Consider the following 26813-nt stretch of genomic DNA (forward strand, 5'->3'; position numbering starts at 1 on the left):
AAAATGAAGCCAAAGCATTCCTGAAGGAGAGGCAGAAGAAAGACAACCATAATCTGAGTGAGTACCCTTTACTGGTGAAAACGCCGTCTTAAAAATGTTTAAAGCGATTTTGCGTTGTGTCCCACTTAAGTGCTGCTGAAATTAATGGACCCAAAGTTATTCATGTCTGCAAATTTCAGTGGGCCTGCTCTGAGGATAAGGAGTGCTGGATACCTTGGTGACGGCAAGAGAGTATTTATCTATTTGTTATTTCGAAACCTAAGCATTGCATAGGGACGCAGGTGGCGCTGTGGGTTAAACCACAGAGCCTAGGACTTGCCGATCAGAAGGTTGGCGGTTCGAATCCCTGCGACGGGGTGAGCTCCCGTCGCTCGGTCCCTGCTCCTGCCAACCTAGCAGTTCGAAAGCACGTTAAAGTGCAAGTAGATAAATAGGTACCACTCCAGCGGGAAGGTAAACGGCGTTTCCGTGCGCTGCTCTGGTTCGCCAGAAGCGGCTTAGTCATGCTGGCCACATGACCCGGAAGCTGTACGCTGGCTCCCTCGGCCAATAAAGCGAGATGAGCACCGCAACCCCAGAGTCGGCCACGACTGGACCTAATGGTCAGGGGTCCCTTTACCTTTAAGCATTGCATACTTGGGGGGCGGAGAAGCTTGTAGGTACATAGAAAATGGCCTTATACCGACTCAGACAGTTTGCATTGTCTGTTTTGATTGACGGCAGTTCCCCCAGGGTCCCCGACAAGGATCAGGCTCATCACCAGCCAGCATGGCCAATGTTCAGAGATGAGGGGAGTTGCCATAGAATCATAGAACTGTAGAGATTGAAGGGACCAACCCCTTTTGGCCAGCAACCCTGAGATTAAGAGACTCATGCTCTATCAACTGAGCTATCCTAGGAGGGTTGAATTTTGGGGCTAAGGTAGAGTTGATACAGTACACCATGGTAGGCAAACTAAGGCCTGGGGGCCGGATCCGGCCCAATCACCTTCTCAATCCAGCCCGCGGATGGTGTGGGAATCAGCGTGGTTTTACACGAGTAGAATGTGCCCTTTTATTTAAAATGCATCTCTGGGTTATTTGTGGGACACAGGAATTTGTTCATTATTTTTCCCCCCAAAATATAGTCCGGCCCCCTACAAGGCCCATGGACCGGCCCCCTGCTGAAAAAGTTTGCTGACCCCTGCAGTACACTCTACTGTTTTGGGGTGTTAGTTACACGAATGCCTTTGGTCCACTGATGCATTTTAACCTACCAAACTTGAATGCATATTTTAAATTTTGTGTTCCCTATTATTGTTTTAAAGCAAAGGGCAAAAGGAAATTTGTGGTGGTGTTAACCAAGGCGTATGTTTGGAGGTTTCGATGCTAAACTGGTTGGTCCTGTTGGATTGATCCGAAAGAGGGGCGGGGAATGAGGGATGGTTGGTTGACACCACTCAAGCCAGTGTTGGGAGAGGAAGTAAAAGTGCAAGGCTGCTAGGCTTGTGGACCTGATCATGTAGGAGTGTGCAAACTGGTTGTGCCAGTTAACAGAGTATGCCCTGGGCTAATCTGATGGGTTAAGAACAGGATTGGCTGACTCAACTTGTTTGGTAGAGGCCAATGTAACTTCGCTATCTCCCCCCCCCCCCTGCATTTCCCCAAACATTTTGTGTGATGTACCAACACAGCAGAGACGCGGGTGGCGCTGTGAGTTAAACCACAGAGCCTAGGACTTGCCGATCAGAAGGGATCAGAAGGTCGGTGGTTCGAATAGCTGCGACGGGGTGAGCTCCCGTTGCTCATTCTGTGCTCCTGCCCACCTAGCAGTTCGAAAGCAAGAAGTGCAAGTAGATAAATAGGTACCGCTCCGGCGGGAAGGTAAACGGTGTTTCCGTGTGCTGCTCTGGTTCGCCAGAAGCGGCTTAGTCATGCTGGCCACATGACCGGAAGCTGTACGCCGGCTCCCTCAGCCAATAAAGCGAGATGAGCGCTGCAACCCCAGAGTCAGTCACGACTGGACCTGATGGTTAGGGGTCCCTTTACCTTTACCAACACAACATTTGGGGCCTGTGTCTGAGCTGCATTTGTGACCAAGTATAAGCCTAGATTTTGCACAAGCACTGAGAAAAAAAGCACCCTGTGTGGTACTGGAACAGGCTGTCGCACAACCATAGGAGCAAATCCTGCACCAAGATTCCCCAGCCTCTGTGGCAAAAAGGTGCTGGATTCTTGCGGCCTTTATAAATTATGGAAGTTAAGCCTGTTTGGGCAGCTTCTCCTTCACATGTTGACGGTGGTGGGGAGGAACAAGGAGCTACTCAGGTCACTGAATTCCTGACTACTGGAAATATTATTGAGCAGTCTGCCTGGCACCTGAGACTTCACCAGCGGTGCTGCCTACATGCCAGGGCTGGATTTAGGTTTGATGAGGCCCTAAGCCGCTGAAAGTAATGGGGCCCTTTATATGTCCAGCTGTCCTTCGTCAACAACAAATTGTGGCTGTTTTTTTGTGTTGAATATATACTATATGGTAATTTATGGACCTAACAGGTATCTGAAGCCATTTGCACATAACAAAACCAGTGATATTTTAGGGAGCAGGCGGGGCCCATTACCTACACCATAGGAGCCTACACAACACAAAACACTGTTGCTGTATGTAGGTTTTATTTTACAGTGGTACCTCGCAAGACGAATGCCTCGCAAGACAAAAAACTTGCTAGACGAAAGGGTTTTTTGAGCTGCTTCACAAGACGATTTTCCCTATGGGCTTGCTTCGCAAGACGGAAACGTCTTGCAAGTTTGTTTCCTTTTTCTTAACACCGTTAATACAGTTGCGACTTGACTTCGAGGAGCAACTCATAGAACGCGGTGTGGTAGCCTTTTTTGAGGTTTTTAAAGACTTTGGTGATTTTTGAAGCTTTTCCAAAACTTTCCCGACACCGTGCTTCGCAAGACGAAAAAAATCGCAAGGCAACAAAACTCGCGGAACGAATTAATTTCGTCTTGCGAGGCACCACTGTATTTTTTTTTATCCTATATTTTGGAAATGTACATCCAGGTTTTTTCCCTTTCAATTTTTTGGGGGCCCCCAAGAGAGTGGGGCCATAAGCTATAGCTTCTTTAGCTTATACGTAAATCCAGCACTGCTACATGTTTACAAGCCTATCTTTACAACCATAAGGGCTGGAAGCCTGGGCTCTCTCTCTAAGGAAACCTGAGATCCTTGGGAAGCTGAATCTGGTGCCCAGTTCCACTTCGTTCTCTGCTTGTGTGGCATTTCATCACACCCCCAACCCTGAATCCAGGGCTCATGCCGGTAAGGTATAGTTTGAGGTTTGGAGGTGTACCAGGCAGAGAGAATTACCTGGCTGACTTTGGGCAAGGCACCGCATTCTCTGCCTAGCCTACCTTATAGGGCTGTTGTGGGGTTAAATGAGATGATCGAATGGCAAAATGCTTTGCTTTCTGGAAAGTGTTGTGGAAATGAGGTTTTTTGTTATTTTCTTATACTAATAAAGATAAGACGAGTAGCTTTGCTTTAATGATATCTAGTGCCACTTACGTTTCTCTCCTTCTTGGCAGTTGAGCGGCGGCGGCGGTTCAATATCAACGACCGTATCAAAGAGCTTGGGACTCTCATCCCCAAATCGAATGATCCGTAAGTGTAGTAGATGAATGACAATTGCTCAGCACCGTGACATAAAGGCCTGTTGGGTGGGGGGTATGCGTGGAGGAAGGCTGTGAGTTCCCCTCCCTTGAGAAGCCTGCAAGTGTACGCCACCCTCTGCCAACCTGGCACCCTCTGGAAGTATGGGGCTACAGCTCCCATGAGCTGTGTTCACTGGGGCAGATGGGAGTTGTAATCCAAAATATCGGGGGAGGGGGGGCATCAGGCTGGTGGCAGTGCATTCACCCATCTTCTAACTGCTGTTGTATTCTAAATGTGTCTTCAGTGCCGATAGTTTGCCTGTTTGGGTGGCAGCATTTTTTTGTTCCTTGAGCTGTATCTTACCAGTGTACAGTGGTACCTCGGGTTAAGTAATTAATTCATTCCGGAGGTCCGTTCTTAACCTGAAACTGTTCTTAACCTGAAGCACCACTTTAGCTCATGGGGCCTCCTGCTGCTGCCGTGCTACCGGAGCCCAACTGAAGCAAAGTTCTTAACCCGAGGTACTATTTCTGGGTTAGCGGAGTGTGTAACCGGAAGCGTAGGTAACCCGAGGTACCGCTGTATATAGTGCTGAGTAGAATATATTGTATATATGTCTGTATACTCATGAAGGATTCATTCTCTGAATGCCTCTCCATATGTAGCCAGAATGATACCATCTGTGTAGAAGTGGGGAGGTGTCAGTAGGCTTGGTGCAACCCCAAAGTTGGAGGAGCTCCAAAATCTTTAGGATAAAATCCCTTGGGCAGCAGGGAAAGGAAAAACTCAGAAAACAAACCAATGAGGACTTGGCATGCCCAGTGGTCATGGAAACTGACTGACTGGCAGGGGGAGAGAAGGAAGGAAGGAATGGAGTATCCTGGCAGCGGGTAGGGAGCCTGCCAGCCAGCCATGTACAGACAGCAACATTTTGTGGGAGGCCCTGCATTGCTTAGTCCACTAGCCATGATAACTAGGGCTGCAGATTCTAGGGCTGGCATCCTTTTGGTGCCCTGCTTGCCAGTGCCCAGGGGTATCTGGCTGTCCTGCTGTTGGAAACAGGATGCTGGACTCAACCGGACCTTGGTCCAGTAATTCTTCTTAGTGTGTGTGTATGTATGTATTGGAACGCACAGACCTTAATTTATGATGAGTTAAAAAAAAGTTTGGAAACATTTCTAAAAAGACCAGAGGCATTTCTGTTAAGTATTGTTGGCAGGGACATCCCAAATGCCTTTAAGGAGGTATTTTTATATGCAACGGCTGCAGCTCGGACTTTGGTGGCAAAGGGGTGGAAGAAATAAGAAGTCCCGACAATAACGGATTGGCATAACAAGCTACAAGAATTTGTTGAAATGGCGCAGTTGACAAATAGCCTGAGAGGCACTTCAAAACAAAAAATTATGGAAAAGAGGGATAGATATGAGATGTATGTTCAAAAATACAGTAAAGGTTCGCTATCTATGCTAGCATTCAATTGATGTTGGAGAGAGACTGAGTTGAGAAATAAGACCAAGGGTACATATTGATATAGGAATGTATTAGATAAAATGTAAATAAATATACAAAAATAAGAGTACATTCATGTGTAAAAAAGGAAAATGCAACGGGATAGACAGGAAGTCCAAAGTGTTGGTATTTATATATATATATGATTCTGGAATAGTTTTTTGCCCTTGTTTTTTCTTTCTGCCCCCCCCCCCCTTTTAGTATATAAACTTTGTACAGTCATACCTTGGGTTGAAGTAGCTTCAAGTTAAGTATTTTCGGGTTGCGCTCCATGGCGACCCGGAAGTAACGGAGCACGCTACTTCCGGGTTTCGCCGCTCGCCTATGCGCAGACACTCAAAAATGACATCATGCGCATGCGCAGAAGCGGCAAAACGCGACCTGCGCACAGTCGCGTCTTACGTTTATTTCAGGATGCGAACGGGGCTCCAGAACGGATCCCGTTCGTATTCAGAGGTACCACTGTATACATGTTGAAAATTATAGTATAATAAGCCTGGCGATGTAATATGATAATGTTTACCGATGTAACGTAAGAACTTTAATAAATAAATAAAAGGAATGCACGGACCTCGCTTGCCCAGGTGACGAGCTCCTCTTCCCCCTCCTCCCTAGGGAGATGCGCTGGAACAAAGGAACCATCCTCAAAGCCTCGGTGGATTACATCCGGAAGCTGCAGAAAGAGCAGCAGCACTCGAAAGAGATGGAACTCCGGCAGCGCAAGTTGGAACAGGCCAACCGCAGCCTGCAGCTGCGAGTGCAGGTAGAAGAAGCGGGTGCCGTGCTCAGGAGGGGGCAGGGGCGGGGCGGGATGCCGAAGGTGTAGTTCAGGCATGCTGCTGGGTCTCACTCTCCCGTCTCTGGTCTCTTCCCCAGGAGCTGGAACTGCAGGTGCAGATGCACGGTCTGCCCTTGACTTCGGCACAGGGGCTTCTGAGTCAGCCCTTGGGAGGAGACCCGGTTCCTTCCTTTGCAGAGTCCCTGGACCTGCCCTTCACGGCAGAGGAACTGGGGCTGGGCCTTGCTCTGGGCTCCGACGGGGGAGCCCTGCAGGATGTTCTCATGGACGATGGGACCGCTCTGTCCCCGCTGGGTGCCTCTGATCCGCTCCTCTCCTCCGTCTCGCCTGGCGCCTCGAAGGGCAGCAGCCGCCGCTCCAGTTTCAGCATGGAAGATGATTCGTGATGGCAGCGCTTGGGACTTTTCGGCAGTGGAAGAGGAGTCGGAGAAGGCTCCCACCCTTACTCACCGTGCCCTGCTCCTCCTCTTGACTGTTCCTCTCCCTCAAATCTTGGAGGCTTCCTCCCCTCTGCTGCTATAGGCTGTGCCCCTTCCTTTCCCCGACATTCCATATTTTGGGAGAGCTTGAGCTGCTGCCTTTAGCAAGAGGGCCATGGGAAAGAGGGCTTGCAGAGCCATATAGTACCAGTCCTCCCCTGCAGCAAGAGAAATAGGGTGTCCCATCACAAAGTGAGGGGCCCTAAGCCTTCTGGACCCAAGCTTCAGAAACTCTGGGAAGAGTGGATTTTTGCGTTTCCCTAAACCTGCCATTTTAAACGTTAGTAGGGCGTTTCTTTAACACTGTGTGAGGAGCGTATAGCCACAAACCTCAGTTCATCCACTCCAACCCTCAGTTTGCATTCTTGCGCCTTTGCTGTGTATAATTTGGGGAAATTAAGGTGGGAGAGGAGGAGAAAGTGGCCTCCTTGCTTTTGCGTAATTTAGAGGCGCTCCCCCCTTTAAAAGAAGTTAGGTTTATTTTATATAGTTATCGGACGTTTTTTATTCGTAACTCTCACCCTTTCTTGTTTAAGTCGGCAGATTCAACGTTTTATCAAAACTACCGCTTTTAATTTTTAATTCTTTTTTCTTCGTCTCTTTCCTTCAGTTCTGACCTGACCGCAGAAAAACTTGATTTTTGTCCCTTGTGACTTCTTTGTGGGCAAAGAAAGGGGGAGGGGTGCAGAGGCAGAAAAATCCGTGAAATGATGTTCTTGCTCATGTGGTTGCATTTAAGGGTACATTACTGCCACACAGCATTTAATTGTCACCCCTTGTTTGTTTGTTTTTAATATAAATGAAGCTATAATCAAGTTTTTTTTATATACTCAAAAACTTTTTGCATACCAAATGGACATTAGGAGAAACAGAGGGCAAATGAGACTGTACTGTTTATTGAATCCACTAGTTTTTTAAAATACTGGAAGCGGGCTTCTGTATGACCCAACTCTTTGTTGGGTGTAAAAGTGTGGCCGCAATTGCTGCAGAGACAATCATTTGGGCTCCAGTATTAGCCTCACCACTGTGTGAATGTGTGTGAACCCCCTCGAAACAGAAGTGGTCACCCAGGAGTAGCTGTCTCAAAATATTATCTAAAAGCACTAAGCTTTTATGGCTTTTTAGGATAACTTGTGCCCCTCTAAGAAGTTATTAGATTCTACCTGCCGTCATCTCCTGATCATTGGCCATCCTGGCTGCGGCTGATGGCAGCTTAAATCCAACAGCTTCTAGAGGGCCTTGCGTCTCTCCCGCACTTTAGAATCACAGCATAGTCTGAAGTCTGTGCTGGAAAATGGAATACCAGACATCTGTCCTTCAGGAAGTGTAATTTTGGGTGGGATTCAACTAATGAGGCCTGTCCACAGAAGCCCAGTGCCCGACCCTCCATTTCTAGTGTGGAGCTTCTCTTCATCTCATCCGCACGTCCCATGAAATTGGCTCTGGGGAGGTTGGGAGAACTTCTGGAACAGTGGGCGGGGGATTGCTCCATCTGGCAAGCCAAAAAGGAACAATCACCTTAGCATGATGTTGAATTTCACCCTTTGAAACTGAGAAGAGCTGCCTTACTGGAGGTTGTCACTGGGTAGGAGGAAATATGGGTAACGGACCTTTTTGAGCTGGAAATGAGGGTAACAGGAGTGAGTGTTCAATGTAAACCAGACGCTGTAGTGGTATTCCAGTGTGTGTTGTTTGTAAGAAGCAAGAGGACCCGAGAGCAGAGGAAGTTGCAAAAATGAGATTAGGGCAAGTGGTTGTAGATCTTAAAAGGAGTAGAACTGGGTTCCATTAACAAAAGGTTGAGTCGGATTAAGGGGATGAAAGCGATAGAATTTCAGGCTGAGGGAAGGGGCTGAGGGAAGGGGCTGGTTTTCCTGTTGTGGATTCTACACCCTCAGTGATGACCCAGATTGCACCTTCTGTCCTTTTACTTTGTATGTTTAAACATTCCCACTACCAGTACTAGAAGCTTCTAAACAAATAAACCAGCAATGACCATTTTCTATAGCTACTGTAGTACCTGTTTCCTCATTGTGTCGTGTGGAGAATTCCGTTATGAGTGTATATAAATAGTTTTTTTCTGTTTTTAAAGCCACACTAAACTGGATGTCATAAGATGGTGGGACTTTGCTGTTGCGATTCACCTAACCAGACCCTGTCAGCGGAAGTGTTGTGCTAAGACTTCTGCTTGCTCTATAGGGCTTTCCTCCCTTTCTCCTCCTCCACCCCCGCTGGCCTCCATGGAAGAGAAGCCCCCTTTGGCTCAGGGTGCTGGTCAGAATATCCTCCAGAGCAGAGCATGGGGGAAGGGTTCTTTTGGGTGTGTGTGTGGGGTGGTCATTCTGTCCTGCAAACTGAAATGCTTGCACAGATGGAATAAGAGGAAGAGAGTGATGCTGAATTCCACCCCTGGTGCTGAATAAGGAGACTGCTACACAGTTCAAAATATGCTGTTAAGGCTGGCAGAAACCAGCAGCCATGAAGTTTGTACATATACCTTATTTTAGGCCAGGGATGGCCAGCTTTTGAATTTGCAGGAGTCACTTGGTTACTCAGGGCAGCATTTCCCCATGCATTGATTAAAATTTTGGTATAGCTGAGGGTGGGTGGGGGCCTTCCAATTTAGTCACTAATCCACAGTACAGTATACTTTTGCACTTGAAGGTCCAATTCTGAGACCATACTGCTAAATACACATATAGTCAGGAAAGGTGTGCATCAGTATGACTTGTCACTACTTCTTTCACTTGTCACTCTCAGACAGGGATGTGGTAATTTCTCTTGCCACTTGTGAATATTTTATGGGGGAACGCTGCCAATCATACAGGTGTCTACCCTTCGTAGGTAGCAGATAACTGTGGTACAAGAACCTGAGGGCAAGTACTTTAAATCTCTTGGTGAGACTGAATGAAAGAACTACAGTCAGCATTGAAGCCACGTCTGTACTCTAGGAGACTTCAAGAGGCTTAATGTTTTTTGTATATGGCAGCCATACTGTGAAACACTGCAGCTTAATGCCAAACCATAGATACATACACATATATGTTTGTACATGTGTATTTTTATTGGCATAAATCTTTCCTGAGAGACAAAAGAGATAGGTGAAGTCAAACTACTGCATTTGCAGCACCAAAGTGACCTTCCTGGGGCACAAGCTTGTATGGAAGTCCAGGGCTGCCCAGATGACAACACCCTCCTCTGCCTTGCTGATGTGGACCAAACGAAAGCAGAGTAATACGTTAGGCATCAGCTTGGCTGCAGGAGTTTCTGGAAGGAGGTGTACAAAGCACCATCCAACCACCTTTGTGTAGGGCTTACTCCTTAACCTTTTCTTCTCCTGAATATATCCTGCAAGGCAGCAGAGGGTTAGGATCAGTTTTCCAGGTTGGAAAGCCCCATTTGCTCCCCAATTCCCTCTACAGCATGTGCAGAAACAGCCCTCTTGACCGTTGGACCCATGATGGTTCTCGTCCATCCACCAGAGCCTATCTTCACATGCAGGGGAAGCCCCAAGGGTTTGAGACCCATTGGCTCCCTTCACCTGGTTTAGCCAGCCAGTCAAAACTGCTTCCTGGGATGAAGCTGCTGGTGCATGCTGACAGCTTCTAGGAGCCACAGGTAAGAGCCAAGTGCAGGGTGGAGACCAAAGGTGGACAAAATGACCCAGAAGGAGCAGGAAGTGTCTCCCACCAGAGGTACTACCCCTCCCCTAACACCCCTCCCAACCCCTTTATGTATGTGTATATATTATATACAGACATATATACATACCCACCCCCACCCCAATGGCCTCACTCTGCTGCAAGGCAGCTTCTGCAAGAATAACCCGGCAACGGCAACTATAATCATGTCCTAAACTCTCGTATCCAAGGGCAACCAACCTCCACTGACTGAAAGCCGCTCTAGGAGGGAAATGTGCCTGATCTCCATGGAGCCCACTTCCGCTTCGTGTGAACGTAACTTCCTCTCCCTGGCTACCCTGTAAATTATTGCCGTTTTCTTTAATTCTTTACGGGAGGGGGCGCAGGAAGGTGGGAATAAGGAGGACATTTAAGTCTCCCCCTCCCGCGGTAAGAGTCTAGTAGTTTTCCTAATCTCCGATAATTCTTCTTGCAATAGTTCTACGCTGCTCACTTCCTAAAAAATGTCCACTGAGAGAAAAATAAATTGGGAGAAAAGCAATGACAAACCTAGACAGCATCTTAAAAAGCAGAGACATCACCTTGCCGACCAAGGTCCGTATAGTTAAAGCTATGGTTTTCCCAGTAGTGATGTATGGAAGTGAGAGCTGGACCATAAAGAAGGCTGATCGCTGAAGAATTGATGCTTTTGAATTATGGTGCTGGAGGAGACTCTTGAGAGTCCCATGGACTGCAGGAAGATCAGACCTCTCCATTCTGAAGGAAATCTGCCCTGAGTGCTCACTGGAAGGACAGATCGTGAAGCTGAGGCTCCACTACTTTGGCCACCTCATGAGAAGAGAAGACTCCCTGGAAAAGACCCTGGTGTTGGGAAAGATGGAGGGCACAAGGAGAAGGGGACGACAGAGGACGAGATGGTTGGACAGTGTTCTCGAAGCTACGAACATGAACTGCGGGAGGCAGTGGAAGACAGGAGTGCCTGGCGTGCTCTGGTCCACGGGGTCACGAAGAGTCGGACACGACTAAACAAGAAGAGGGAGAGATATATATTAAAAGGATGGAGCTTGACGACCCTCGCCTGCTTCCAGTCAGGCCAGGAGGGCTGCCGTGACCTCCTCCGCCGAAAGGGGGGCTGTGGAAAGCGCCGAAATCTATCCAAGAGCGCGGGCCTCTGTGGGCTCCGCTGCGGCCTCTTCCACCTCCGCCCCGTCATCCCGCCCCGCGTCTTAAGGCGCAGGGAAAGGAGCGCGCAGCTTCCCCTCCTGAGCCAGCGGCCTTCGCACTTTCTCTCTTTCCCCAGTTCCATCCCATAATACTGGCGGGGAAGGGAAGAGGAGAAGCGCGAAGAGTTAAGCTGCCTCCTGGCCTCTTGGTCATCCTCGCTCGTCGCGCTTCTCCTCCTCCTCCGCGCTTCCGGTCTTCGGCACCTCTATGTTCCCTTACTTCCGGTCTTCGGCACCTCTATGCTCCCTTACGTCCGGTCTTCGGCGCCTCTATGCTCCATGACTTCCGGTCTCCGGCCCGTCTACCCTTCCCACTTCCGGCCTCCAGGCGCCTTTCCCTCTCCCCCCCCCCCCCGCCTTCGCTCATGCCGCTCTGCTTCCGGTGGGAGTGGGGAGGGAGGAGAGAGCGAGAGCGAGAGCGCCTGAAACCCCCCATTCAGAGCGTTCCTCTTCCCGGCTTCCTCTCTATGATCTCCTCTTAAAGCCATCCCGGGCCGGGCGGGGGCGGGGCTTCTCCCCCTCCTCCTCCCCCGCCTTCCCTCCTCCTCTCGTGGGTCGAACCAAGCAGGATCCGAACCGGGGGCCGGAGGGGGAGGGAAGATGGCGCAGGCCTTGTCTGAGGAGGAGTTCGAGCGCATGCAGGTGCGTCTGGCCGGCGGCCCGGTGGGTGGGTGGGGAGAGGAGTGGGGCGGGGCGTGGGGAGGAACAGCACCCAGTGGGTGTCATGAGTGGGGAGTGGGGGTGGGTGCCGATGAAAGTATTCAGGGCTGGTGGGGGTCCAGTTGCCATTATGATTTTTTTGGGGGGGGGCAGGGTGGAGATGCAGAGAATGGTGATGCCTGACGATTTGAGGCTGGGGGGACAGAACTGGGTGGGAGCTGTTATTTGTTTATTAAATCTGTATAGCGCCTTTCACCCCAAGATCACCCATAAAGAGAACCTAAGTACATAATGATAAAAGCCCAATAACAAACCAACAACGCCCCCCCCCCAATACATATTTAAAAGGCTGTAGATTGTTTAATCAAAGGGGCCCGGGTGGCGCTGTGGGTTAAACCACAGAGCCTAGGACTTGCCAATCAGAAGGTCGGCGGTTCGAATCCCCGTGACGGGGTGAGCTCCCTTTGCTCAGTCCCTGCTCCTGCCAACCTAGCAGTTCGAAAGCACATCAAAGTGCAAGTAGATAAATAGGTACCACTCTGGCGGGAAGGTAAATGGCGTTTCCGTGCGCTGCTCTGGTTCGCCAGAAGCAGCTTAGTCATGCTGGCCACATGACCAGAAGCTAATGGTCACCGACTCTGGGGTTGCAGCGCTCATCTCGCTTTATTGGCTGAGGGAGCCAGCGTACAGCTTCCGGGTCATGCTGCTAATGGTCAGGGGTCCCTTTACCTTTACCTAGATTATTTAATCAGTTGTGTGATATATATATATGTGTGTGTGTGTGTGTGTGTGTGTGCGCGTTTGCTGCATTTGCTCTTTCGGCTTCATGGTTAAAAACTCATTAGGTCAGGGCTGAGGAGCCTGTGGCCCTCTAGATGAGCCTTTCCCAAGCTTAGGTCCCCAGGTGTTGTTCGACTACAACTCTCATCATCCCTTGCCAGCAGGAAGAGTGGTCAGGGATGATGGGAGTTGTGGTCCAGCAACATCTGGGAACTGTCCTCATCCTGCCCGCCAGGTTGAGAACGGCTGCTCTAGATGTTTCTGGATTGCAGCTCCTATTTTCCCTGACCACTGAGTGTTCCAGCTGGGGCTGGAATTCAACAAGATCTGGAGGGCCACAGGTTCCCTGCTTGTGCCTTAATCCCCACGACGGGATGAGCTCCTGTTGCTCGGTCCTTGCTCCTGCCAACCTAGCAGTTCGAAAGCACATCAAAGTGCAAGTAGATAAATAGGTACCACTCCAGTGGGTAGGTAAACGGCATTTCCGTGCGCTGCTCTGGTTCGCCAGAAGCGGCTTAGGCATGCTGGCCACATGACCCGGAAGCTGTACGCCGGATCCCTTGGCCAGTAAAGCGAGATGAGCGCCGCAACCCCAGAGTCGTCCACAACTGGACCTAATGGTCAGGGATCCCTTTACCTTTAAGCCAGCCCTTTGCCTGTGGGAATTATCAAACACAGCACTTTTGAATTGGCAGCCTCCGCTGATGTTTGCTTTAAACCTTTCGGTGTGCTTTCTGTTGCCTCCCCCAAAATTATCATTAGTAAATTCTCATATGAACTGAAAATAAATTTATTTATTTTAATTTATATACTGCCTTTCATCAAAAGATCTCAGGATGCTTCACAGATTTTTTAAAATAAAAAAAACCCATCCTTTTCGTGGCTTCCTGTCTGTGGAATTGTCACCTCCTCTAAACTAAGCTGAGCACCAACACTGACGTTGTTCAAAACCCTTGTTCAAAACCCACTTATTTTCTCTGGCCTTCACCGGCCATTACTGCCAACATTGTGCATTCTTTTTTACGATCTTGTCATTTCAGATGGAAGGCGGTATCTAAATATTTTTTAAGAAATAAAGTAGAATAAACTTGCTTCCCCCAACCCTCCCTACCAGGCTCTAACTCTACTTTTGCCTCCCCACTTCTTGCAGGACTTGCTGGCCTTCTGTATACTAAGAGACAAAGAGAACGAAGAATGGAGTTCCTTTGCCCTTTAAATCATGTGTGGGGAATCTTTGGTCCTCCAGATGGTGCTGAATTACAACTCCATCAACCCCAGCAAGTATGGCCAGTGGCCAGGGATAATGGAAGTTGTAGTCCAGCAACACCTGGAGGGTCAAACCTTCTTCACACCTGTTTTAAATAGTTGTAGAAGAGGGGATTCTAGCAGATGTAGCTTTCCTCTCCTGCCACCATTCACTCTTCTATTTAACTATTCATGGAGCCTTGTTCTCATTTGCTGTTTGGTCCTCCTAGCATACATAAATATATGCCAAGGCATCTTTGCTGATTTCCATCATCTTGCACCTTGCTGTGCCCCAGAATCTTTGGGGGCTCAGTTCATCCCTGCAGGGGAAGCAGTGTCACATCCTCCTTTGCTTTCTTCTCTTGCTGCTGCTTTCCTTAGTTGTTTCCCAGCAAGGTTCCTGATGAATATAACACAGTAAGAAACTTGGTCCACTTCATTTCGTTTTAGGACCTTGAGGGAGTCAGTTCAGTGTCAGGAGAAACCAGCTAGCAATGAAAGGAGCCATGGAGGGGGTTTGTCATGTGATAAACACAAGGACTCTTTCTGCCCTGTTCCAGACTTGGTTATGTTGACTTTCTGATACCTGCAGCAACTCTTTCCAGCACTCAAACAATGTATGCTTTTTGCTTTGCTGCTGAAACACAACTATCTCTTGTGGGGAAGAAGGCAGCTGATACACTGATTTCTTTCACAGATCAAAAACATATGTAAGTTGTGGGGTGTGCTGTTGTGAGCAAACAGAGTTAAGACTATAAAGCAGGAGTGGGAAAACCTGTGACCATCCAGTGTTACTGGGCCACAACTCCCATTAGCTGTGACCATTGGCCCTGCTGTCTGGGCTTGATGGGTGTTGTTTGAGTACAACCTCTGGAGTTCCCCAGAAAGTCCCCAGCTCTGAACTCCTGGTGAAATATGGCCGACTGCGTGGTGTTTGGCACCTCGTCCCACAATCCCAGAGTCACTTCTTGGTGGCCAGAAAAACTAGCTGCTATAAAGGCTTTCAATGCCAAAATAGCCTTCCCCAAGCTGGCGCCCCCACCCTCCAGGTGTTTTGGAGTGTTGGTTTTAATGTGGGGAAGGGGTTGTCGTCTCTTTGGTAGTAATTCACTTTGGGTTGCCCTGGGCAAGATAAAGCGACTTAACAAATTTAACCCAGGGGTTAGGGACGATGGGAGCTTTGGCCACAAGTTGGGAAAGGCTGCATTCAAAAATAACAAATGGGGGAAACTGATGCAGACATATGGAAGGCTGATGGCAGTCTTTCCATTTCTTCCAGATTGCTGCTTCTATATCCCCCATATCAAACTCCAGGGTAGACATATATATTACACTTATCCCGAAACAGGAAACGAACCTATTATCTGTTAAAAATTATAGGCCAATCTGTTAATGGATTATAAGCTGTTTGCAATTATATTAGCACACCGCATGAAAGTGGTATTAAAGGATATAATTCACCAAGACCAGGCCAGATTTCTTCCAGGCCATCAGTTGAAAGACAATATAAGGAATACAACTAAAATAATAGAATATCTTGAGGTGAGAAATGGAAAGTAAGGGGCATTGATGTTTATAGATGCATAGAAGGCCTTTGATAATATTTCATGGACCTTTATGAATAAGTCTATAGAGATGATGAACTTTGGAGAGTCATTTCTTAAATGGGTGGTTACTGAGATCGGGTCAAGTCCTATCTCTGATCACCTTGAACTGTTAATACTACTACTACTTTATTATTATTATTATTATTATTATTATTATTATTATTATTATTATTATTATGAGACTCTTCTTCTCAGGCTTGTGGGTTTGAGCCCCATGTTGGGCAAAATATTCCTACATTGCAAGGGGTTGGAGTAGATGACCCTTTTAGTCCCTTCCAACGCTATGATTCTATGATTTCTGGGCCTCACGTCTGCAAAATGAGAGTAATGCAGGCTTATTTCCTAAAGGTTGAGGACAGATGAAATAAGATTTGGATTACATTGTCCACAATTCAAAAAGCGCCCCACGCATTGTTTCCCAAGGAACTCATGTTCCCGGCTTGATCAGTGGAAAAAGCCCTGGGCTCTTGGCCACAAACCTGGCCAGAGTTCTGCATTGACTGGCCCTGCCAGCTTCTTCATTCTTGACTGTTTCTCTCGCTAGGCTCAGCTACTGGAACTTCGGACTCAGAATTACCAGCTTTCTGATGAACTCCGCAAAAACACTGCTGGTAAGAAGCAGACCTTTCCCTGCCAGCCCCCTTGAGACTGCCAGTATCTCTGGTTACTGGGTACAGCATGTTGTTCACAGGCTTCTGTGTTCTGCAACTGAGATTAAAGCAGCAGTTCTCAACCTGTGGGTCCCCAGATGTTGTTGGACTACAACTCCCATCATCCCTGAGCTCTGGCCTTGCTAGCTAGGGGTGATGGGAGTTGTAGTTCAACAACATCTGGGGACCCACAGGTTGAGAAAGGCTGGATTAAAGTATCACAATCACCTTGACTCCTATTTATTTATGTTAATAGTTGCACACATGTAACATGTGCTCTGTTCTGTGTTTCACAACGGAACTGGTGTAGAGTTTGGAATTTTAAGGAAAACAATGGTTGCAGGAGGAAAACATTAAGTAGGAGTGGCATTTTCTGTACACACCAGGCTACCTGTGTGCTGTGGTTTTGTTGGAGTGCAAAACAACAACAACAACAAGAAGAAGGGAGGGGGGGATGGGATCTGGTGTTGATCACAGAATTCAGCTTTCATTAAAAACCACCAGTAGTCCATATGATTGCAAAGGCATGCTTCGAAGGCAATGCCTGGTGAAATTGTAAAATTGAAGCAAATTGCCACATCACCTTTCCTGTGGTTAGAGGGTTGGGTGTTGGTGCCCTAACCACAGCCTCTTACCTTCCTATAAGTAGCAGAAGCAGAATAAACTATGCTGAAGTTCCAGGGGCTTGCCAGTCCCCCCACATCCTTGGACAAGGGATGAAGAGGTTGCCAAACAGACAACTTCCCTCTCCAGATTGAAGCTCTCTAGCCTTGCCATCAGATAGGAAGTGGGGTTCCACCTCAACCAATCGCTACTGGCATCCTCTTTTGTCCTTTGTCCTTCTTTTGGCTGCTTTTGCCTTCCTTAAGATGACTGGCTGACCTCTCTCTGTGCACTGTTGGAAGGCCTAACATCTTTCTATGCCTTCTTACCTCTTGTGAAACTCCCCTGACGCTCCCATTTGGCTGTGCTGCTGCCGTGCTCCCTGAGCCTGTGGTCTCTCTGTCATTTCCAATGACCAGGAAAAACATCTCACTGCAGCAGAAACATACACACACTCTGCTTCTGAAATGCGGTTACAAGAGAGGACACGAAACTTGCTCTTTTATATGCATGTATTTAAAATGTTGAGATTCGAGTTCTGTGTCAGATACCAGAGTTCATGTCGTGTTCTACAAGTACAGAATCATACATAGAAAACCAGCGGCCCTCTCTCTAAAGTACTTCTTCAATCCTGATCTCTTTCCTTTGATATTTTTAGAATTAAATGGTCTTCGGCAACGGGTGACCTATTTGGATAAGGAATTTACCAAAGCTCAGAAGGTAAAGTTCTTCACTGCAGTGGATGTGTGGGAGGGAGTAGGGGAACCACATGGGAACAAGTGGGTACACCCTGCCATAGAAATAATTGACTCTGACTCTGGGGTGTAATGATAACTGTTTTCCCACCTTCCTGTTGGTGTATAATTAACCAATTTCTCTCTTTCCCAGGCTCTGAATAAGAGCAAGAAGGCTCAGGTAAGGCTTCTTGCATGTGCTGCTTGCTGTGGGTGCTCCCAATTATCATCCTGCCAAGCTCAACTCCATCTCTCCCACCAACACCTGTCATTTGATCTTCCATCTATCAATGGTTTGGGGAGCACCTCCAGCTTGTGGGCCTATCTGAGCCCACCAGGTCCCCCCATTTAGCCCAGCTGTTTTCGCCAGACCACACACCTACCTGCCACGCTAGCAGGTGTCTGGGTAGGGTGACTGACCCTTTCCATCTGTCAAACTTGGCCTAGAGGTGAGGTGGCGGGAGATCCAGTTCATGTGCCCCTGCTCTGCAAGGCCTCCTTTCGTCTGATGAAGGTCCGCCTCCCCATACGTAGGACGTATCAATAACCTAAACTGAGGTGGAAGCAGCCCTACCCCCCAGAAAAAAACTGATTTCCCTACCCAGCCCATCTCCACCCCAGATCTTGGAAAAGTTCTAGCATTCTGGGAAGATGGGTCATTTGAAGATTCAGGATATAGTGACACAGCTACTTTTTGTGTCATTATATCTGGCTCTAAGTCAAGTAGGGACGTGGGTGGCACTGTGGGTTAAACCACTGAGCCTAGGACTTGCCGATCAGAAGGTTGGCGGTTTGGATCCCCGTGATGGGGTGATCTTCTGTTGCTCAGTCCCTGCTCCTGCCCACCTAGCAGTTCGAAAGCACGGCAAAAACTTCGCCAGAAGCGGCTTAGTTATGCTGGCCACATGACCTGGAAGCTGTACGCCGGCTCCCTTGGCCAAGAAAGCGAGATGAGCGCCGCAACCCCAGAGTCGGCCACGACTGGACCTAATGGTCAGGGGTCCCTTTACCTTTATCTTTAAGTGTCAAGTAGGGAAAAGATCTGGGAACTGGCAGTGGACCCTTGAGGTAGGAATAATGCCTTCCAAACATCTTCCACTAAATGTAGAAGGGGGGTCGGGTTTTCCTCCCCCTTCCCTCCCTTCCAGTTTCACCCTTGTCCAATCAAGTACCTCTGCTACCCATCCTATAGGTTGTGGCACTCTGCCTAAGGCTAAGTACCACTTGCCCAGGGCTGAGTGGCCCTGTATGTTACTGGGAGAAAGGCAGGAAGCTAAGAGGAAGATAGTAAGTAGGGGCATTTCCTCTTGTGGTTGGGAAACAAGCAAACAAATCTTCTGCTTGTGGCTTAGGTGCTGGCCCCTAGTGGAGGGACGATGAGTCTGTCTTTGAGGTATCATTGAATTCTCTCTTTTCCCCCACAGGAGGTGGACGCCTTGCTTAGTGAAAATGAAATGCTTCAGGGAAAATTGCACAGCCAGGAGGATGACTTCAGGCTGCAAAATAGCACTCTCATGCAGGAGCTGTCCAAGGTACTGACTGCTGAAGTTGCTTCTGCAGTAGCGCTAGGGGCCTACCAGAGGGCGCTGCTGTGAGGCATAATATGGCATTGAGCGTCGCTGATGAGCCACCCAGAATTCTGGCACGGACCTTCACAGGAGCACAAGAATCACACTGTTGTCAGAACACAGTAGGCTAACTGTGTATATGATGCTGTATTTTTAGTCTTCCATCCACAGCTGTGGCCACAAGGAGATACTTCCTCCTCCAAGATCTGGTGTCCCCCTACACTGGGGAGGGGTGTATAAATAAAATTTATTATTATTATTATTATTACTCCCTTTCTCATGGGGACCACAGCTTAACAAAATAGGGTACCAGACAGAGAGCATGGTAGATGTGCCAAAGGACCAGCTGTCAAGAGCTGTCTACCTGATTGCTTGGCTTTCTTTGGGTTTATGAAATAATATATTTTACTCTTGTGCCCCAGCTGGCCAGTCAGACTGGTAGGTGGCACCAGTACAGGGTTTCATCTCCCCTCCTCCCTCCCCATAGCGTGTTGCTTGAGTCATAGAGACCGAGTTACTGAATGCTTTCCTGTGTGGCAGGCACCTTGTTAGCCGCAGCGTTACTGTAATTTGGATAGTGTGGGTTAATTAATGTGGGCAGGAGTTTTTGATACAATCATGGGTTTATTTCCAGACCTGTGAAGTTGGAGCTGTTGCAGCCCTTACCTGCACCCTTCCAAAGAACAGTCAGAGGAGCAAAAGAGCTGTGCAGTCGTCATGCTGGAACAGGGCTGGCTCCAACGACTGTTCTTCGGAAGGGTGCAGGTAGCCGCTGCTTCCTCTGGGAAAGAAGATCCCGGTGTAGCAGTATGCCTGTTTCTGCTCAGATGGATCAGCTGCGAATGCCTCCCTGCTTCCCTGAAGACTGTGCTGTTGCCTGCAGTTAACCCTCTGGTCTCTCTAACCCAGCTGTGCGCCCAGATCGAGCAGTTGGAGAAGGAGAACAAGAGTCTCCGGGAAGGGGGACCAGCAGCCCCTGAAGGCGCCCCCCCAGCCAGCCCTGCGGATGGGGAGCTGCTGAGGCTCCAGGCAGAGAATGCTGCACTGCAGAAGAACATGGCAGGTACCGCTCTGCATTGGGCTGGGCTTGCTCAGAATAAACACAAGAAAGTCCGGGAAATGTGGTTGGTTGGATGCAGCGGAAGACCAACAAAGTGGAGCACCAAAGAGCCAGGAGTGAACATCTGGTGGCCTCTTGATACTGTTGGGTTGTAACTTGCATCAGCCTCAGCCAGTGAGTGGTCAGGGGAGATGGGAGTTGGAGTCCAGCAACATCCTGAAGGGCTGTAGCTTCTCCAGCCCTGACCATGTATCTGTTGTATAACCCATATGCATGCTGAACTGTCACTTCAGTCCTGTATTTGTCAAGATCAGGGGTCAACAACATAAGGCCCATGGGCCACAAGCGACCCATGGGGGTGGTTTAACCAGCCCAAGAGCCACTCACGAACTGAGCCACCCACTCAGCGAGTCCCCGCACTAAACCGGCGTGGTGTGGTGCGGCGACTCGCTTCTGCGGTGCTAGAAATTGTGTCTGCGCAGACGCAGATGTTGGAAATCGCAGGCGCACGCGCGATCCAGCCCACAAAGGGATGTCCACTGGAGTGAACCAGCCCAGGTGAGGTAAACCTTGCCAACCCCTGGTCTAGAGAGAGTTACTTGCCTGCAGCAGAACACGGGAACCTGTTGTCCTCCAGATATTGTTGGACTATAACTCCCGTCATCCCTGATCATAGGCTGTGCTTTCTGGGGCTGCTTGGAGCCCAGCAACGCTTGGAGGGCCATAGGTTCCCTAGCTTCCTGCTGCTGGGAGGTTGGAGCCTCCAGAGTTCAGATCCTGTCTCAGGTCTGAAATTGGGTGGTCTTGAGTCTTGCCAGTCTTTCTCAGGCCCACGACTGTAGCGATGGCAAAGCGCTTGGCACCATTTTCAAAAGGCTGGTTTCAAATAATAATTTCGCAGGGCAAAGGGGCACTGGATGAGATGGGGACGGGGCTTTGGAGGCAATCTGGGTTGAATCTGGGGACCCACAGATTCTTGTTCCTCAGCTTTGCAGGAGCGCTATGAGAAGGAAGTGGCCCGGCAGGGAGACGACCGAGGTGGCGGGGAGGGCGACGCCTCCGTGGAGTCTCCTCCTGCCGGCCAGGCGGGTTCGGAGCCGCAGGCAGCTGACAGCAGCACCTCCCAGCAGCTCCTGTCCGAGGTGGAGCTGAAGTGGCAGACGGAGCGGGAGGAGAAACGACTCCTGAAGGAGCAGCTGCAGAGCCTCGAGGTGTGTGGGCGTGTGGAGGAGGCACCCTTGGGTGCTGCTGCCGTCCTCCTGCCAGCCTTTGGCTTCTAGCCAGGAGCGGCAGCTTGAGCTGGTCAAAAGCAGCCTGCAAGGAGAGCTAATGTTTTGCACCCCCTTCTGGAATTCAGATGCTCAGCAAATTAAACCCAGTTCTGGTCTCCCCTCAAGAAACCCTTGCCTGGAGAGCATGTGGGAGCCCAGCAAGATGTGGCAGGGAGCTTGGGATTCTGGGCCGAGGGCTACTGTTCAAGCCTTGTGCTGACCAAGGGAAAAGATGAAGCATTCTCCAGTTTTCTGCCATCTACTCCCTGGCTAAGCATCCCTGTGCCAACTGGGCTCCAGGGGAACTGGCCCTGATCTGGTGCTACAAGTCATTCAGTATTTCTTCCTGGCTGTTGCGCACTTCCTCCTGCGCCCTGGTCTCGCAGGGGCCAACCAGAGGTCTATGGGAAGTGGGACCTTTCTCTCTGCTTGTGATTCCCAGCAGCTGGTGTTCAGAGACCAAGAAGCCGCTAACAGTGGAGGCAGAGCTTAGCCATCGTGGCTACAAGCCGCTGATAATCCTCTCTTCTATGAATTTGTCTATATTGGGGGCTGAGTCAGCCCTAGTTTCTTTTTTTTCCCCTTCAAATTTTTTTCTTCATTTTATAACACAACTTAACAGCACAAACAGAAAAACAGACAATACAAACTAATTATTGTCTTATCCTTATTTTTCCATAAACATTGTTAGGTGAGCTTCCCCAAGTCCCCCCTATCTGATTTTCATTTTACCTCATCTTTAGCGGTTTACATATATCATAATTTTTAACCATTTTTTTAATCGCACTTACTTTTACCATGAAAATCATAACATTTTATCCCTTACAAGTAATACTATTTTAAAATACACTATGTTCTACTTCTAACCCTACAGCCTATATCCACTTCCAAAACAATTATATATTTTCAAATATTCTTTACATTTCTTCCAATCTTCTTCTCTTCTCTCTGGTCTTGGAGTCTCCCAGTCAGTTGGGCAAGTTCCATATAGTCCATCATCTTCGTCTGCCATTCTTCGATAGTTGGTAAATCCTGTTTCTTCCAGTTCTTCGCTAATAAAATTCTCACAGCTGTTGTGGCATACAGAAAAAAAGTAACACCCTTTTTGGGGGATTTCACCCCTCAGTCAGCCCCAGTTTCTTGGTGGTAGAGAAGAAGAGCGCGAGTCTTGCCCCTCTCCTGCTGCTGCACTAAGCCAGCTGTTCCCTTATGGACCAGGCTTTGCCAACCAGGTGTGCTCCGAACGTTGTGGATTACAGCTCCCCTTAGCCCCAACCAGCACAGCTTGATTGTGAAGGCTGTTGCAGACCTATCTGGCAGGGGTGCTGGAAGGATTTTCTGAGAGAGAGAGAGGGAGGAGAAGCACTCTGAACCCTTGAGAAATGTGTGCTTTTCTTTGCCTCCTGTAGGCATGCAAGACGACAGAGATGTCCCGGCTGCAGCAAGAACTCAGCAAGGTAAGGAGGACATGTAAACACCTGTGTGTGCTTTCCACTTCTTGAGGGCAGGGAAAGTGGAATGGGTGGGCGGCATGGATGTTTTTGAGGGGCGATCATGGTTGCCATTGGGAACTCACAGCCCATTCTCTCCCCTGTGCAGCTGGCTGAGAAGCTCAAGAAGAAGCAGGAGAGGTAAGTTTCTTATTAGCAGTCAGGACTTTTTGCCACACCCAGCTAATAAGTGTGCTTCCTGTCATTGGGCATTGACCCACAGGAGTGTTACAGGCAGGGCTGAGTCTGTTCTGCATCTTTGTAGAATCTGGAATCTGACATTCTGCAACTGGTTTGATTTGGGTTTATATATATGCATATCTTTATTATATATTCCCATATAACACTTCAACAGCATAAAATACAGTGGTACCTTGGGTTACAGATGCTTCTGGTTACAGACTCCACTAACCCAGAAATAGAACCTCAGGTTAAGAACTGTGCTTCAGAATGAAGCTCCATTAGCTAAAGTGGTGCTTCTGGTTAAGAACAGTTTCAGGTTAAGAACGGACCTCCAGAACGAATTAAGTTCTTAATCCGAGGTACCACTGTACTGTGGGGGGAGTTCTTGCTGTGTTTAGGACAGTGTCTCCTTTTGGGAAACCTACCCTGATGCATGTGTTTAACATTTCCCTCTGTCTTGCCTCCCACCTTCTTAGCTTTCTGCGGCTTCAGACTGAAAAGGAAGCTCTCTACAATGACAGCAGGTATGGAGCGAGTTTCCTAGAGCAGGGTTTCCCAAACGTAGGTCTCTGGCTGTTTTTGGACCCTAGCTAGTGGTTCCCACATACATACAGTGATTGGAAACCCAGCCAGATGGGTGGGGAATAAATAATAAATTATTATTATTGGTTCACAGTTTGGACAAGGCCATGGCAGAAAGTCCCCTGGGTGGAGCAAAGACTCCTGGAGGGGCAAAGTGAGCAGTAGGCAATGGTGGAAGTCACTGCTGGTGGCTGCAGCCTTGACCAGCAGAAGACCACGAAAGGCTGGTGGCATTTCTTGTAGCCTGGCAGGCTGGGACCAGGAAGGTGAGCTTGTGAGGGCCAGTCAATGGGTGGAATGAGCTGCGTCGCATGCCTGGTTGGGCTGGAGCAAAGGCACATGGGCACATACCCAGGAAGCCCAGGAACATTCCTGCATTACACTGTGCCAGGAAATGTTGTGTTCTTCCCAGCCTCCACCTGTATTTTATTGTGCTTTATTTACTCATTTTGACTTTCCACTCTGAGAAGAGTGCTTAAGGCAGCTTAACGACACATTGCAAGCAATGCAAAGAGCACGGGACACTCATAGTGATGCAGCACAATATCGAACCGCAACCGGGCAACATGCTGTAATCAGAGAGCTTAAGGCTGCAATGCTAACCTCGCTGAATTTGGGAGTAAGCCCCAGTGAATTCAGTGGGACAACTTCTGAATAGACATGGTTAGGATTGTTCAGGAACAGAACTGGGCAGAAAGCAAGCTGAAGGCTCACCTGAACAAGGAAGGTTTTCAAAGTGAGATGGGGCGTGAGGCAAGGGGTTTGTGCAGTCTGGGTGGCTCCTGCGGAGAACTCCTGTTCTCTTGTAGCTGAAGGTGGCTTGACCAGTTTGTGGTAGCGCCTGCTGGTTGCTGGCATAAGAGGTCTTGGATCCTGGTTCAGCAACAGCAAGGCATAACTTCTTTTTAAATAAATTTTATTGGTTTTCCAAACACATAATAAAAACAAACAATACACAATACGCAAACATACAAACATATAAACATGTATAGTTTCATAATCTTATTTTCATACACCTTACTTCCCGGACTTCCCCATACCTCCCCTTTTCTGCATCCTTGTTTTACATTTCTTCAGCAACTCCTCCAATTAACTAATTATTCAATTCAATTTCTTTTAAGTTCTTTTTTAACTTATTGATTACAGCTGCAATTCTCTATTTCCTAATTCCTTGACATCTTAACACTCCTCAATTTTACAACAATTTTAAAGATATGTTTTGAATTTCTTCCAGTCTTCTTCCACTGTCTCTTTTCCCTGGTCACGGATTCTGCCAGTCATCTCCGCCAGTCCCATATAGTCAATCACCTTCGTCTGCCATTCTTCCAGCGTGTGTAGTTCTTGTGTCTTCCAATACTTTGCTAAAAGAATCCTTGCTGCTGTGGTAGCATACATAAAAAACGTCCTATCCTTCCTTAACACCGATTGGCCGACCATGCCCAAGAGAAAAGCCTCTGGTTTCTTAGGAAAAGTCCTTTTAAGGACTTTCTTAATTTCATTATAGATCATTTCCCAAAAGGCTTTAATCTTCGGGCAGGTCCACCAAAGGTGGTAAAAGGTACCTTCAGCCTCATTACATTTCCAACATTTGTTATTGGGCAAATGGTAAATCAAGGCATAACTTCTTGTGTCCTCATGAAAATGAGATTGAAATGGCTGTGAGAATTACCAGTAAGAGGGGAAATGGGTGCATTTTGGTGAACCCCCTTCCCTCTGTTAGTAAGCCCTCTTGCCTTTCAGGACCAAAATTGAGGAGATCCAACAGCGGAAGGAGGATGAACTCAAATCCCTGCAGGTTCGCAACCAGAAGCTGCAGCAGGAGCTTCAGACAGCAAACCAGGTGAGAGTTGCCCTCCCCTTCCTTTGGAAGGGATGAGCTCCAGTTTTAGCTCTGCTCAGGGCACGAATTCATTGGTTGCCCCTCATGGTTCAGAAATAGAGTTCAGGGCCATTATTTCTTAAGCTGGAAAACCTGTTGATAGAAGTGTTTCAAAGCTCTGGGTTCAAAGCTCAGCCTAGCTCCTCACCTCTGTATCTGTTTCTCTCCACCCACCCCATCCTCAGTTCTGAAATCTACATTTGGCATAATTGTGGCCTAGCATGGATAAAGGTGTATCTTTATTGCTATGATGAACTGCCGCAGGAATCCTAGAAATTGTGGTTCTATGAGGAAGCTGACGGGACGCGGGTGGCGCTGTGGGTTAAACCACAGAGCCTAGGACTTGCTGATCAGAAGGTCAGCGGTTCGAATCCCCGCGACGGGGTGAGCTCCCGTTGTTCAGTCCCAGCTCCTGCCAACCTAGCAGTTCGAAAGCACAAAGTGCAAGTAGATAAATAGGTAAGGTAAACGGCGGGAAGGTAAACGGCGTTTCCGTGTGCTGCTCTGGTTCACCAGAAGCGGCTTAGTCATGCTGGCCACATGACCTGGAAGCTGTCTGCGGACAAACGCCAGCTCCCTCAGCCAATAAAGCGAGATGAGCGCCGCAACCCCAGAGTCGGTCACGACTGGACGTAATGGTCAGGGGTCCCTTTACCTTTACCTTTACCTTTATGAGGAAGCTGAGGGTCTCCACCAGAACATTCGTAGCATCTCACTAAATTACAGTTCACAGAATTCCTTGATTTGGGGAGAGCTATGACTGACGTAGGGGAGGCGGGTGGCGCTGTGGTCTAAACCACTGAGCCTAGGGTTTCCTGATTGGAAGGTCGACGGTTCGAATCCCCACAACGGGGTGAGCACCCATCGCTCGGTCCCTGCTCCTGCCAACCTAGCAGTTCAAAAGCACACCAAAAAGTGCAAGTAGATAAATAGGTACTGCTCCAGCGGGAAGGTAAACAACGTTTCTGTGTGCTGCTCTGGTTTCGCCAGAAGCGGCTTAGTCATGCTGGCCACATGACCCGGAAAAACTGTCTGCGGACAAACGTTGGCTCCCTCGTCCAGTAAAACAAGATGAGCGTCACAACCCCAGAGTCATTCGCGACTGGACTTAACTGTCAGGGGTCCTTTACCCTTTTTTTTAATGACTGACGTACCATAAATAAGCCCAGACAGAACAGCCTTAAAAACAACAACGTTAAAATGGTAAAGGCTAG

General features: G+C 48.5%; 2 protein-coding genes across 3 annotated transcripts in view; both read left to right on the forward strand.

Moving 5' to 3' along the window:
* TFE3 (transcription factor binding to IGHM enhancer 3) overlaps positions 1-8430 on the forward strand; it is a 33604-nt gene extending 25174 nt beyond the window's left edge. The window contains 5 exon segments of the mRNA XM_028711902.2: positions 1-57; positions 3570-3645; positions 5761-5908; positions 6022-6269; positions 6271-8430. Coding sequence (XP_028567735.2) covers positions 1-57; positions 3570-3645; positions 5761-5908; positions 6022-6269; positions 6271-6466 — 725 coding nt within the window. The 3' untranslated portion in view covers positions 6467-8430.
* A 3230-nt stretch (positions 8431-11660) lies between these two features.
* GRIPAP1 (GRIP1 associated protein 1) overlaps positions 11661-26813 on the forward strand; it is a 65874-nt gene continuing 50721 nt past the window's right edge. For both annotated transcript variants that reach the window (XM_028711650.2, XM_028711651.2), the window contains exons 1-11: positions 11661-11929; positions 16124-16190; positions 17491-17552; positions 17721-17747; positions 18991-19098; positions 20044-20197; positions 21182-21405; positions 22875-22922; positions 23065-23096; positions 23615-23662; positions 25461-25560. In XM_028711650.2, the coding sequence (XP_028567483.2) occupies positions 11888-11929; positions 16124-16190; positions 17491-17552; positions 17721-17747; positions 18991-19098; positions 20044-20197; positions 21182-21405; positions 22875-22922; positions 23065-23096; positions 23615-23662; positions 25461-25560 (912 nt within the window). In that variant the 5' untranslated portion in view covers positions 11661-11887. The remainder of the gene's footprint in view (positions 11930-16123; positions 16191-17490; positions 17553-17720; positions 17748-18990; positions 19099-20043; positions 20198-21181; positions 21406-22874; positions 22923-23064; positions 23097-23614; positions 23663-25460; positions 25561-26813) is intronic.

Source organism: Podarcis muralis, chromosome 17 (assembly GCF_964188315.1).
Source record: "Podarcis muralis chromosome 17, rPodMur119.hap1.1, whole genome shotgun sequence".
In the NCBI taxonomy this organism is placed as follows: Eukaryota; Metazoa; Chordata; class Lepidosauria; order Squamata; family Lacertidae; genus Podarcis; species Podarcis muralis.